The 12,576-nt window shown below is 42.6% G+C and overlaps 1 protein-coding gene across 2 annotated transcripts in view; it reads right to left on the reverse strand.

Annotated features, from left to right (window-relative positions):
* Positions 1-248: 248 nt before the first annotated feature.
* The window catches only part of LOC137670686 (tenascin), a 72,844-nt gene continuing 60,516 nt past the window's right edge, over positions 249-12,576 (reverse strand). For both annotated transcript variants that reach the window (XM_068413619.1, XM_068413620.1), the window contains 11 exons: positions 11,533-11,655; positions 10,130-10,273; positions 8,841-8,960; positions 8,219-8,362; positions 7,327-7,457; positions 6,212-6,344; positions 4,252-4,403; positions 3,214-3,310; positions 2,364-2,525; positions 890-1,053; positions 249-383 (listed from right to left, as the gene is read on the reverse strand). In XM_068413619.1, the coding sequence (XP_068269720.1) occupies positions 273-383; positions 890-1,053; positions 2,364-2,525; positions 3,214-3,310; positions 4,252-4,403; positions 6,212-6,344; positions 7,327-7,457; positions 8,219-8,362; positions 8,841-8,960; positions 10,130-10,273; positions 11,533-11,655 (1,481 nt within the window). In that variant the 3' untranslated portion in view covers positions 249-272. The remainder of the gene's footprint in view (positions 384-889; positions 1,054-2,363; positions 2,526-3,213; positions 3,311-4,251; positions 4,404-6,211; positions 6,345-7,326; positions 7,458-8,218; positions 8,363-8,840; positions 8,961-10,129; positions 10,274-11,532; positions 11,656-12,576) is intronic.

The following is a 12,576-nucleotide window of genomic DNA, read 5'->3' on the forward strand; positions in this document are numbered from 1 at the left end:
TACATACAGCCCTTGAGATCGTTGTCTTTGGTGTGGAGGACATTACTGATGGGCAGCCAGAGTTGCTCTGATGAAAATGCTGGGACACTTAAGGCTTGTTGTTCGGACTGCTGCAGAAGCCTCTGTTGGGCCAAGGGACACCGATGCTTTGGTACGACTACCAGCTCCTCACACCCCACCACCCCAGTGATGCCAGAGGATCCCCCCACACCCCTGCTCTATATCCCTCCCCCCATCACCCAGCCCACAGCCCCTTCACCACCTCTGGGGCTTTACGCTCGCTTTCGTCGTCCTTCCAGGTTTCGGAAGCTGGAGGGTCTCAGCTTCATCTCTGCAAACTGTATGGAATATTCATGGCCCTTCCAGTGGAACCAGTTAACACCCTGCAAAGACAAAGATGAAGTGTGGGAGGTCACACACTCACTTCTCCTGTTGTCAGCCTTCACTGCCCTCGTTTCAGCTTGCAGGCTGTTTTCTGACTTGGGAACAGAGGCACAACAAAGTAGAGGGGCTCTGGGAAGCACAGGGCTCTGGCCACTAGCATGCACAACCTGTACAAACCAACCCACGTGCTGTCCCCCAGAGCTGTCACTCTTTGCCTGGCTTTCACGGCAGGAAGAACGTTTTGTTTCACATGTTGAAAACTACAATTGTTCCCTGCACACTTGCGATATTCTCTTGGAAAATCATACAAAAACATCAATATTTCACCAGCTGACATTAAATTCTTGTTTTGTGAGCAATCGCCCTTATCTTTCCCTATGATCCTTTGGTCTGGAGAGTGGGCTTGGTTGGTGCTCTGATGTCTGGCTAGCTGAACCACCAGACAGATCCATAATTGCAATTCCCCTTCTAATGCGTTACAGAAGCCCCCAAACACCAAGCTCACCTGACTGTGGCTGTTGTCACCATATCTGCCCATCAGATTGACTCGGTGACAATTCTTGTACCAGAATGCACCCTTGTATGATAAAGCACAGTTGGTGATGGCAGAATCGTTGTCCTTGTCAAAAGTGGAGAAGGACCTTCCGTTATGGTATGTCATGGAGTCACCTGGATGGGAGAGACAAAAGAAAGAGCAAAGTCAGTGGTTTGCCCAGTTTAGATTACATGGGAGTGATTATTCTGCAGAAAATGTTTGTCCTGGGCCATGCACCATCTGTAAAGCCTGGCTGTGTATCTAAGGTTTTAAAAATTGACTTGTTTTACTACAGAAGGAAGCACACAATTTTTGTTGTTGGAGGCAAGTCAAAATATTTTTCCAAGTGGTCTATAATCCCCAGCTTATTACACGGTTTTTCATGCAGCTCAATTTCTGCACTTCTTGCTGAAAGCTGGATTTTGGCCCTGTACAGAAGTCAGTGTGGATAAACCAAGTCCAAAGGGCCCTCCGCAAGGAGTGAAGGAGTGAGTCAAGACCAAAGGAGTATTCACACTTAGTTGGTCCATGCAGTAAAGCTGCCTGTCTTCTTTAGCTGGAAACAGAAATAGAGAGATCTCTGCCTACTGTTGACTTCCCACTCCCAGGGTCTGGGTGCCCATTTACTGATGGGTGCAATAGGAGCAGCCTTCAGCATATGCCTGAAGCAGAGCTCACATTCATGCCTCAGGATCTGTGTTGTTCCATTCATTAATCTTAGACCTGAATGCTTAGGAAGAGGGAGTAGTAGGATTGAATCCTACTAGCTGTAGCAGCTACTATTGCTCTGCATCAGTGTGTTTGCCTTAAATAGACATTAATTCTACTACTGCTGCATATCCTTTGTCTGTATTCCTCTGAGCTGTGAATAAAGTTCATGTGATGGTCACAGGGCAGAGTCCATACGCACACATCTCTGCTGTCCGTTTTATGCACCCTGCAGCATGAAAAGTAACTCCTTTTAAGACATCCTGGGGAGCTGGATTTATCTCTTAATCCTCTGAAGCCCTGAAGGGGACTCAATAAGGGCTCCAGGGTTTGCCCCAGTATGATTACAAAAGGCAGATGATTTGTTCAGCAAAATTACAAATCATGTTATAGCAGGACTCTGCTGCACATTCCACTGACAAGAGATGAGGCTGTGCCAAGCTATTATTAGCTGTATAACATTTATACAGCCAATAAAGCATTGGCCCAATGAGATATGTGGCTCTTTAATATACTTGTTTATATTCTATCATAAGCACGCCATAAAAATGTGGCACCTAAATGACTGGAGGATTTAAAACAGACACATAAAATGTATTGGTATGTTCATATTTCCAAACACCTGACATATAAGAGGTACCTGCTGTGATGATGATCTGCAACATTCACACACTGTTACCTTGAGCCAACTGGGAGGAAATTACAAATAATAAGAAAAAAAAATATTTAATCTCACCTGCTGTGCCACTGTACCCATCCACTCTTAGCCGGTATCTGCTCTTCCCGTCTCCAACGCTGAACCTGTCATAGACAGCATAAGCTGTCTCACCTTTGTCCCGCAGATCCACGCGCAGCTCGTACTGGCCCTGAGAAGTGATTTTGTGGAGGTTCTCCAGACCTGTAGAAATAAATGAACAATCCATTTGTCTCCCCATGTTTATCTGTCTACCATCATGTTAGCCCATAAAGGAGGTCATACTGGCCTGCGCAGATACACCAGGGTATAAGCACTGGTGGGGAAAGTGTGCTATTTCAGCTGTAGGGTAATGTTAGCACAAAAACAAATAGATAAAAACAGGCTGAGTGAGAGACCTCTTCCCTTCAAATCACAGTAGCAGGTAGGCCTTTGGGAAAAGTAATTGAAGTTGTGCTGTGTGATCATCATTGTCTTTCATTGACAATCAAATAAAATGTAGCGCAATCTTTTTGAAAATTTGCTTTTTACTTCTATTTTCCCCACTTTCCTTTTGTTGCTGGTGGTGTCCTAGGAGCCCAGGAAGAAGACAGTTTGCAGTTGCTTCTCAGGTTACCTCCTGACTTCTTACAGAGCTCCTGTGAGCATTGGTTTGGTATGTTCGGTGACCCAAGAAGCATGACATGTATGAACTGCAACTGGTGGGACTGGCTTGGACATGGCAATTTTGATCTCCCTTGCAGCATGCTGTCCCTAGCCTCCTTTGAGCAGATTATGTTCCCATTTACAAATACTCTTGCCAACTAAATGGAGGCTTCAAAGTAGCTCGTAGTCTTTTGGGCTTTGTGTTTTCTTTAAAAAAAAAAAAAAAAGACAAACTCTTGCCACTTACCTATCCAGAATTCATCCCTAAGATCTCCAAAACCAGCCACATAAGACTTCCAGTTCTTGTAGAAATCTTCCTTTCCATTTTGACGCCTCAGGAACACCTGCAAACACCACATGCAAGAAGTGGCATCAACAGACTGCCTTTGACAGAAAGGGCACTAGCAATGTGGCTTTTACAAACACAGAGGTTGGCATTGCTGCTCCCCTGGTCTTACCAGCCAAAGCAGCAATCTCACTGCAATGACTGAATTGTACCAAGTCTGTTGAATGCTCCTTGCTTTTTTTAAGTTTCTAGTTTACCTACTGGGTTCCCAGACTCCCCTGAGTGACGTGGCCTTTTAGTTCCCACTCTCTGCTTTTTTAATAGCCCCATGCAGTTCTGTATTTCTCAGCCAAGACTTCCTACATCCTCTAGTCTCCTAGCCCTGCATTCCTCCAGCTCCTTGTTCCTTTCTATGCCCTGGGTCCCTCTGACATGTTCAGATTTGAGGACATCAGTACAGAGAGCTGGCATTTTTATTGCCATTCACTTGTAGTCTGGGTGGGATGTGTCCCTTGTATTTTGGCCTGGGAAGCCTGGCTAGCCACCACGCCATGTGGCTGCTAAACAAACGCTTTCTCTGGCCTTGGGCTTTAACCTCCTTCACTCTCTTTCTCATTCAAATAGAGTCAGTCCACCCTCCTCTCACCTAATTAGCTATTTACAAGGTATGCATCTGATCTAAGATGGTAATTTCAGCACCCCCTACAGCCAGTGGAGAGAGATCAGTGCTTTTACTAGGTGCTGAAATGACTGACTTGACCCATCCTTTGGAGACACCTCTTTCTCCTCCAACTACAGAAAGAGCTGGTAACCTTGTTTGAGGCACCTAGGTGTCCTATGCAAGGTAAAATTCCCCAAATTTATAGACAAGTCAGCCTTACTCTGATAATAAAGCACTATGCAAATGCCACAGATGAGCAGGGATGGGATCTGCTACCCCTGCTCTTAGCACAGGCAGATGCGCGTGAGGGTGATGGGGGTCCTCTCCCCCTTACTCACAATCCATCCGCCCCCGTCCTCGCCCATGTCGCAGAAGACTTGCAGAGGCTGAGCCTTGTCCCCATTCAGGTAAATTGTGTAGAGCCCAGAGGTGGTTTCTCCATTCAGGAGAGCCTGAGAGCAGTCTTTAGGGTAAGGATAGAGAAGACCAGCTGCACACACACACACAAAAAAAGAGAAAGTAGTCCTTAAGAAACTGGCAATTACAAGGAACTTGTTGAATGCAGATGACTCATGAAAATCTGTTGTGGGTCAATGGCACAGCCAGGTATAGAGCCCAGGAACAGGCTCATAATTGCTATCCTGCACAAAAAAGATTCACAGTAAACAGCAGACGATGTACATTTTTCTTTTGAATATACTTTTGCACATCTGTCTACACTTTTGGAAGTGCTGTCAATGTCAAATAACTACTCCCTGCTACGACAGGAGTGCATCCTCCAGCTGAATATTTAAATGGCATGAGCTGTATTTACAGCAGCTTTTGGGTAAAATCAAATCCACCAATCTCCGATTATGTGACAGAAAAGGGAGGCAGAAATACAAAGACAGGACTACAACCAAAAATAAATAAATAAATGTGGAATATTTTGCTAGCAAATACAATATTAAACACGTTATAAACCCAAGCTTTTAAAAAACAAAGCAAACAATAACAGTTGAAACTACAGGGAAATGTCATTAAGCATTTCTTTCTGACAACAACCTAATAGCATCATTGCAGCCAGAACAATTTCTAACTCCCAAAAAAGCTTTTCTTTTTTTTCTTTTTAATTCACTTAGGCCATTAACTTTTTTCAGCCAATGGTCTAATGAAGTGATGTTCTAGATGTGTCCATAGGTGATCTTTTAACTGTGGCTGCTCACGGAGTGGCTGTTGCTCCCTTTCCAGTGTGTTGCACATCCCTGCCTGTGCCTCAGCTACAGAGAGTTTGCATCAGCTTTGGGATTTGGAGAAAAGCGGCTGTCTGCAGCGAGCTATTTCAGTGTTTCCCTCTCACTAAATAGCACACAAATGTATGTTTAGAGTTAAGGCCAGGCTTAAGCATCTGCCTGAATGAGGCTGACACTGCGTTCGTATGGGTGAAAGCACACGATTCAGTCCCTCCTTATGGTCAGTTTGCCAAACGTCACTTAAGATTTAATTCTTCTCCTATTTCTGGTTGTGGATTGTTGCCTGTTGGTGGAGTTCATCCTGCTCTACACAAGGAGTGACTGTGAGCAGTCTCGGGGCTGTGTGACTTATTAGCACTTCTGTGGGTCCTTGGGCTGAAGTTGGTACAAGTGGCAGAAGGGAGAATGGGAACGGCTGAAAGTCCTGCTGCGTCTGAAAGGCTGGAAACCCGTGAAAAGCGAGACAAATGACAGGCAAGGTTTCACAGTTAATGCTGAACAACTTATTTTTCTTTTTAATGTCAGCTGTGAAGTGACCTTCAGAGAAGCCAATCTATTCTTGCATTCAGCTCACTGGAGAGCTGTCCTGTTAGAGCTGGAACAGACATGCCATGTGGCTTTGCGAAAACTGATTCAGAAAGAGGAGAAAAAAACCTGCCCAGAAATTCATCTCCTCAGAACACTGAACTGATTCGTGTTTCTGTGTGTGATTTGCTTCATTTCAACTTAAAACACTGATTTGTTTTAACAGCTTACTATGCATCAACACAAAGGTAACTCAGGATGTTAGTTCGGATTTTAAAGAGTAATGTTCCTTTCGATATTTTACATGGGAAAGGCAGGATGTTCCATCAGAGAGAGGACTATAGAGGTGATGTGGATGGATATAAAGAAAAGAAGTTCATCCTGCCAGTCCAGGGAAAGCAGATGACACTACAGCTCAGGGGGAACAAGGACTTTTGCACCGACACTACAAGCAAATGAACTGCATACAGACAATTGGATTAAAAATCTTCTATTAGGTCTGTGTCTACTTATTGCAGAGCATGTGCTCTGAAGTCCTTACTTGTGGTGAAAATAGTCTGGATCGTTTTGCTCTTCAGGGATCTGTTCAGCGCCTGGAGTTTCACCGTGTACTGGGTAGATGGGCTCAGCTCTGTCAGGCTGTAGGAAGTTGTCTCAGGGTTTAGGATGACTTCCTGTGGCAAGGAGAAATAGCACAGGAAAATCTCAGTGAGAAAATCGTAATGACCGGAACTGTTACATACTTTAGCTTATCACATTATTTTTTGTGGTAATTATTGATGGTATTTTTAACCATCTAAATTATTTAATACAAAATTTCTATTCCTCTAAGATTTTTATCAAGCTAACTTTCTTTAGAAGTTGGAGAAAAGTTGCCTGGAATTGAATGTTTACCATCAAATTTACAAGCTGTGTAGTTTAAAGCAAGTGAGCACAAATGTTTATATGCCTTGAATGTACACATTGTATAGATGTCTCTGTGAAACTCATAAAAAATTGAGAAAAACCACCCTTTAGGACAAGGAAATATCATACTCCAGTCTTCAAAAGGCTGTTTTTCTGTAACTTTAAAAGACTGGTTTTCAGTATGCTTACGGAATTTGCATTCTTGAAAATCAGAACCCTTTCTGATGTACCAGGCTGGTCATCCAAAACTATCTGTCATTTTTTCTGGGATTCACCTCATTCATAGTTAAGCATCTAGTGCAATCTAGTTATGTAGGAACATAATAAAATTATTGGAGACCAAGAGGCACTTTCAAAGGCGATTCATCCTGCCTCAGACACCTCACTTGCACAGGGAGGGATTCTCCTGAGTTTAGAAGGGGAATCCCATTGTTTGGGGTGTGTGAGTTTATTCCATGATCTAGGTTTGGAAGGAGGGAAAATGGTTGCTTATGCTTTTATCCGTATTGTGGAGAGATGACTGTCAAAATTCAGGCTGTAACTGAGCTTCTGTTTCAGGATATAATATAGGAAAGTACTTAAGCAGGTTTTAAATGTGCTTGTGTTCAAGCTAGGACTGAAACAGGTACTTAGTATTTTACCATGTTTAACTTAAGGCACATGATTATCTTCCATTGCTGGACACTTCAGAGCATCTCTACTGCCCAGTTTTGAGGCACATCGCTTCTGGTTTGGTTACAAGTGCTATACCTTGACTCTGCCATCAATGGACTCGTAGATCAGGAGATAACCAGTGACAGGAGCACGTGGAGGCCTCCAAGTTATCACAGCTGTTTCTGACTGAACCTCAGTGGCACTTAAATCTCTTGGAACATCCAGTTCTGAAGGAGACAACAGATCAATTACAATCACATCTACATGGAGTTTAGTACACAGGCTATCTTATGGGCAGTATATTAAAACAGGAGAGGAAAGCAAACTTTTTTCTTCCCAGAAATTTGAAATTAAAAAATATTTCAACCTAAATTTTGTGATTAAAAAGTAATTTTCCCATTGTAAGTTTTAAAATAAAGGTATTTACTTTATCTAAGTTAAAATATTGGCTTATCTCAGGCACTTTAGGTTATAAACAGTTGCACTGAAATGGCTTTTGAAATAAAATTGTGCCTTTTGTTATTTCACACCAGAAGATAGATGGGTATTTACACATTCCCAGCAAGAAAAACTTTGATTCCAGTGATGCCTCTTTTGAATAGGAAAATTTTTCATACTTGGTCTGGCTACAGCTTTGCTTCTCCATCGTAATTATAACACTGAATTTGTATGGCTCAGCTCCTGGATCTCTAGTTAACACCCTGGGACAAGTCAAGTAACAGTCAGGAAAATGAGAAACGTCCCCAAAGAAGAGCTCCTGCTCCTGCTTTGTGTGAGAATCTGTAGATTGGTGACACAAAATCACCTTCTGGATCAGTCACACTAGCCTTCCACCAGAGAAAATTTGGTGCAAATGCTATCAAAATTCAGGTTTCTACTAAAAAAAAAAGCACAATGTACCGGCTGACTTTATGGTATTAGAGAAATGTAAGCCAGGTGGGACTAGAAGAGATGGCAGCTCTCCCCTCAGTGAGGTGGGACATAGCACCTGTAGTAAACTGGGTGGAGAGGGTCTCACTCCTCTGCGTGTCCTTCAGCGCATGGACTCTCAGCGTATATTCAGTCGCAGGTCGAAGGCCCTTCAGGTCATATTCCACAGTGTTTCCTGATACCATCTGAGTAACTTCTGGTTCTAAGAAGAAAACACAGAAGAGAACAGGTCCCAGCATTATTCAGACATGTCATGATGTACTCAACTCCATGCTCCACTCAGTGATTTTTTTTTTTCACTAGCTGGGAGCAAGCACAAACCAGTAAAAGCCCAGAGCCCATCTCTCTGCTTACACCTATGCTGAGTCTGAATTAATGCCAGAGTCCTTTATCTGGCATTAGCTGGCATCTCTTTTACTAAAGTATTAGCACTCTCTAGTGTTCATATGAATTATAACACCATCTTTTCTTTTCAAGAATATCAGTTATCATCTCTCTTCACGTCTGAATTGGGAATGCTTAACTAAAATGATCATTTTTAAAATGCTTCCAGCGAGGCATCTCCTTCAAGTAACAGCCCCCTGCCATCCTCCTGGAGTCACATTGCTGCACGCATTTCTGAGCATCTCTTGAGAGCTGCAATGCTGTCAGCTCCCTGACCCATCACTAACTCTTCTTACCATCCTCAGAAGCATAGGAGACAACGTAATTATCCACAGCAGCAATTGCTGGCTGCCAGGTTGCCAGAGCCTCAGAATCTGTGATGTTCACCACTACTAGGCCTGACGGGCTGTCCAGAGCTGAAAGAAAGAGAATAACAGGTTGAAGGAATTTGACAAACGTTCTCAGCTCAACGTGCAATGCTCTGTTGTAAATATAGGACATAAAATGCACTAACACTGCTGCTTGATGCAGCTTTTATGATCCCCTTTGGAACAGTGGAGCTCTGCAGAAAAGACGTCAGTGCCTATAAAGAGACACCAAATGCCTCCACTGGAAAGGAAGGTCAATGTGTGAAAAGATTAAACACTGGGAACAGACATAACTATGTTCTCAGATCAGTCTTGATATCATCAATCTTAACGGCTCTGTCAGAGCTGACATATTTCTCTCAACACCCTCAAATCTGGACTGTTTTTTGGAGCAAACTCAGGAGTCAGAGCTGGGAAAAATAACCAATGTGACAGCAACTGATAGCCACCGTGACCTTCCACCAGCTTGCATGTTTAAAAATAAACCAATCAAACAGCCAGCCAACCACCCAAAATCCCCACACGTCCTGCCTTACTTCCTCATGGGACTCTATTTTGCACATAGTTTTCTGTTCTCCCTGAATTGGGGTAGATATCTGCCTCCAGTACATCTGGAATGGGCTATAAATGTCATGGTATTATCCAATACTCATCATCTTGTTCCTTGTCTCAGTTCTCTGAATACTTGTTAGCCCCCAAAAAAAGAATGAATGAATGAGACTGCAGGGTGGGGTCAGCAGGACTATAGCAGACCCTTATCTCCAGGGATATTTAAAGCTGTACTGAAGGAAAAACAGGAGAGAGAAAGTTTTTATGCTTAGAACACAGTCTGCAACCTGGGAGATGTGGAGTTTGAGTCCACAACAGAAACTGTTCTGAACTGCTCAGCTGAGTTGGCCCTTTGCTCCCTCATCTGTAAAATGGTATTAATTAAACTTCTGTGTTTTTTCTGATGTATTAGGACTATAAATACATGAAGTGTCTCTGTCTCACTGCAAGTTGGTTCAGCACTTAGCAAATGGGAGCCTGATCAAACTTACAAGCTCTACGCTCACCTGAAATACAAAGACACAAAGAAAGAGTGAGCAAAAAAAGTCCTACAGTTTGTGTGGACAGCAAAACTGGGATCTCAGTGGGTGTTCAGCTCCAGTTCCTGAGTCTCTCCTACAGCACATACACTGCATTTGAAAACCTGCTATTTCTTCTTTATATATTACCTGTTTTCAGAGTGCCAGAGATGGGTTCACTTTCTTCAAACCCTTTCACAGAGATGATACTAACATTGTAGTCTACACCTGGGACTAACTTCACCAACTTGATCCTTGTCTTGCTTCCATCAACTGTAACAACATTTGGAGTACCTAGGATGAAGCCAAACATCAAGGGATTAGTGACACAATATTGCAGTAAATGCTTGAAGGATGTGTTTCAAGTTAAAGACATTATGACCAATATGGACATACTGTACAGGAGAAGGTGAATTTTCCCATTAGTTACAACCACTGATGTCAAAGGGCGGCCTTGGGAAACAATATTGCTGCCATGACACCTAAATCTAAGACATTGGTTTGCATTCATACCTAGTGGTATGGCAACAGTAAGAAAAAATTAACATTTCTGTTCAGACAAATATAATTTTACAAATGAGATACAAGGTGAAAACACACCACTCTCTACATGGAAGTTCATACACCTGTGAGGACAGGACTTGCAGTTTAGATCTGCTTTGTTTCTGGCAAGGGTTAGAAGTTTCTCTTTCACCCATCTCCTTCCAAATAAAGATATAGTACATATTATTTTAAGAGGTGAGCCATATGTGGGTGAGGATTTAGAACACATATTTGTTTTAAATTCTGGGTTTATTCCAGGAAAGCAGTTAGACAAGTGCCTAACTTTATGATTGTGGATTGCTCCTTTTCTTCTGTGGGATCACTATATATTTAAAATTGCACGTGTGCTTACACACTATATTGTCTTAAGGCCTATATCTTTACTTGTCTTAGTCAATAGCATGTCTTTTATAGTCCTGACGTCTGTAGTGTTTGCTCTTTAGCTGTTTCCTTTCAGAGATGTCCCTAAGCTAAGCTAAAAATCTGTTGGAAGTACAGGAAGTTTTTCAAGCTGAACACTAAGACAGAGATGTAATGGATGGAATGAAACAACATTGGGGAGTACTAAGAAAAATCACTGCCTTGGAAAACTATTATAACCATGGATTACAATTATATTTCCAAGGGCCATCTTTTCAAATATGCTTAGCTCATAAAGTGCCTACAAAATAATGAGACAGTTTGGAAATAAAGCCTTACTTAGGAGGCTCAGCAGGAACAGTGATTTTTGTGAACATGGCCCTGTTAGAGGTACAACCATTCCAGCATCTAGCTCTGAGCTCCCTTACAAGTCTTGTCCATGGGATGTGGGCCACTACATTCAGACAGAGGTTAGCTACTGAGACCATGTACGCACACCCATGTTCCTGGTCAGCAGTTTGAAGAAAAAAAAGAGGTGATCTGTGTAAGATCATCTGGGAGATGCACCAAGAGATGGATATCAGCACAACAAACCCTTTCTGCTCTCCCTTTTACCATCTTCCTCCCTGTTCCTCCTCACAGTTACTCACCTCCTGTGACAGGGACATAGGAGATCCTGTAGCTCTCCACGCGGGTGCGAGGGGGTGTCCAGCTGACTGTAGCAGAGTTTTCCGTGATGTCAGAGAAAGAAATTCCCTTGGGAGATCCAACAGCTGTCAGTGGAGAACAGAGAACAAACACACCACATAGAAAGAAAAGGTAAATCATTTGTTTATCAGTCCTTAGTGCTGGAACACTGATTTGTCTTATCTCTCTATCCCAAGAGCTGATGGTGTCAATATTCTGTCCTAAACTACACTAATGCAGGGAGTACCAAACAGTTAATGATTTTATCACATACTGACAGCAACAATCTATTTGGTCTAAATTTTCCTTTTTCAGTAATGTTACAGTAATGCATAGCTTAAAAATACCCCAGACATATATCTACATTTCGTGTACACAGAAGTAACAGAGATTTCAGTGTTAAAGAAAAGTATGGAGGAATACTTACAGGAACGCCATCCTATTACCCAGGAGTTACTGTATTTATAGGTTTTTTTCTACCCTAGTTCCACTTGGATGATTTTTAGACTTTCCGTTGAGTCTCAGAGCCCTACCTGTGACACGCAACAGTGGCAGCACTTAGCAGTGGAGAGATCTCTCTTCCTCAGCATAAAGTTTCTACTATAGGATGCCTAAAAAAGACCTGGACTCAGTTGTGTGAGTTCATCAAGGGTCAATCTTCTCAAGCACTGACTGCCTCTAACTTCTGTTGGCTTCAAACTAGAAGCAACAAGATTTTCTTCTTGGAATCTCTATCTGAGAATCTCTATGATTTTTCTTAGGTACAGTCAAGAACACCCATCCAGAGGACATCCAAGTACAACATCATGAGGAAGGCACTTGTGGTTACACTGCAGTTCTTTGTCATACAACCCAGCCTTTCCCTGTATAAACCTGAGCACTACATTTGCCTGCATAAATTGGATCAGTAAGCTGGGCAAACAAAGCCCAAGTTTTGCCAAAATGACCCAATCTTAAGATGCAAACCAACATGTATCTGAAACATTCCAGTTGAAGGCTTAATCAAG

Source organism: Nyctibius grandis, chromosome 16, assembly GCF_013368605.1.
Source record: "Nyctibius grandis isolate bNycGra1 chromosome 16, bNycGra1.pri, whole genome shotgun sequence".
NCBI lineage: Eukaryota > Metazoa > Chordata > Aves > Nyctibiiformes > Nyctibiidae > Nyctibius > Nyctibius grandis.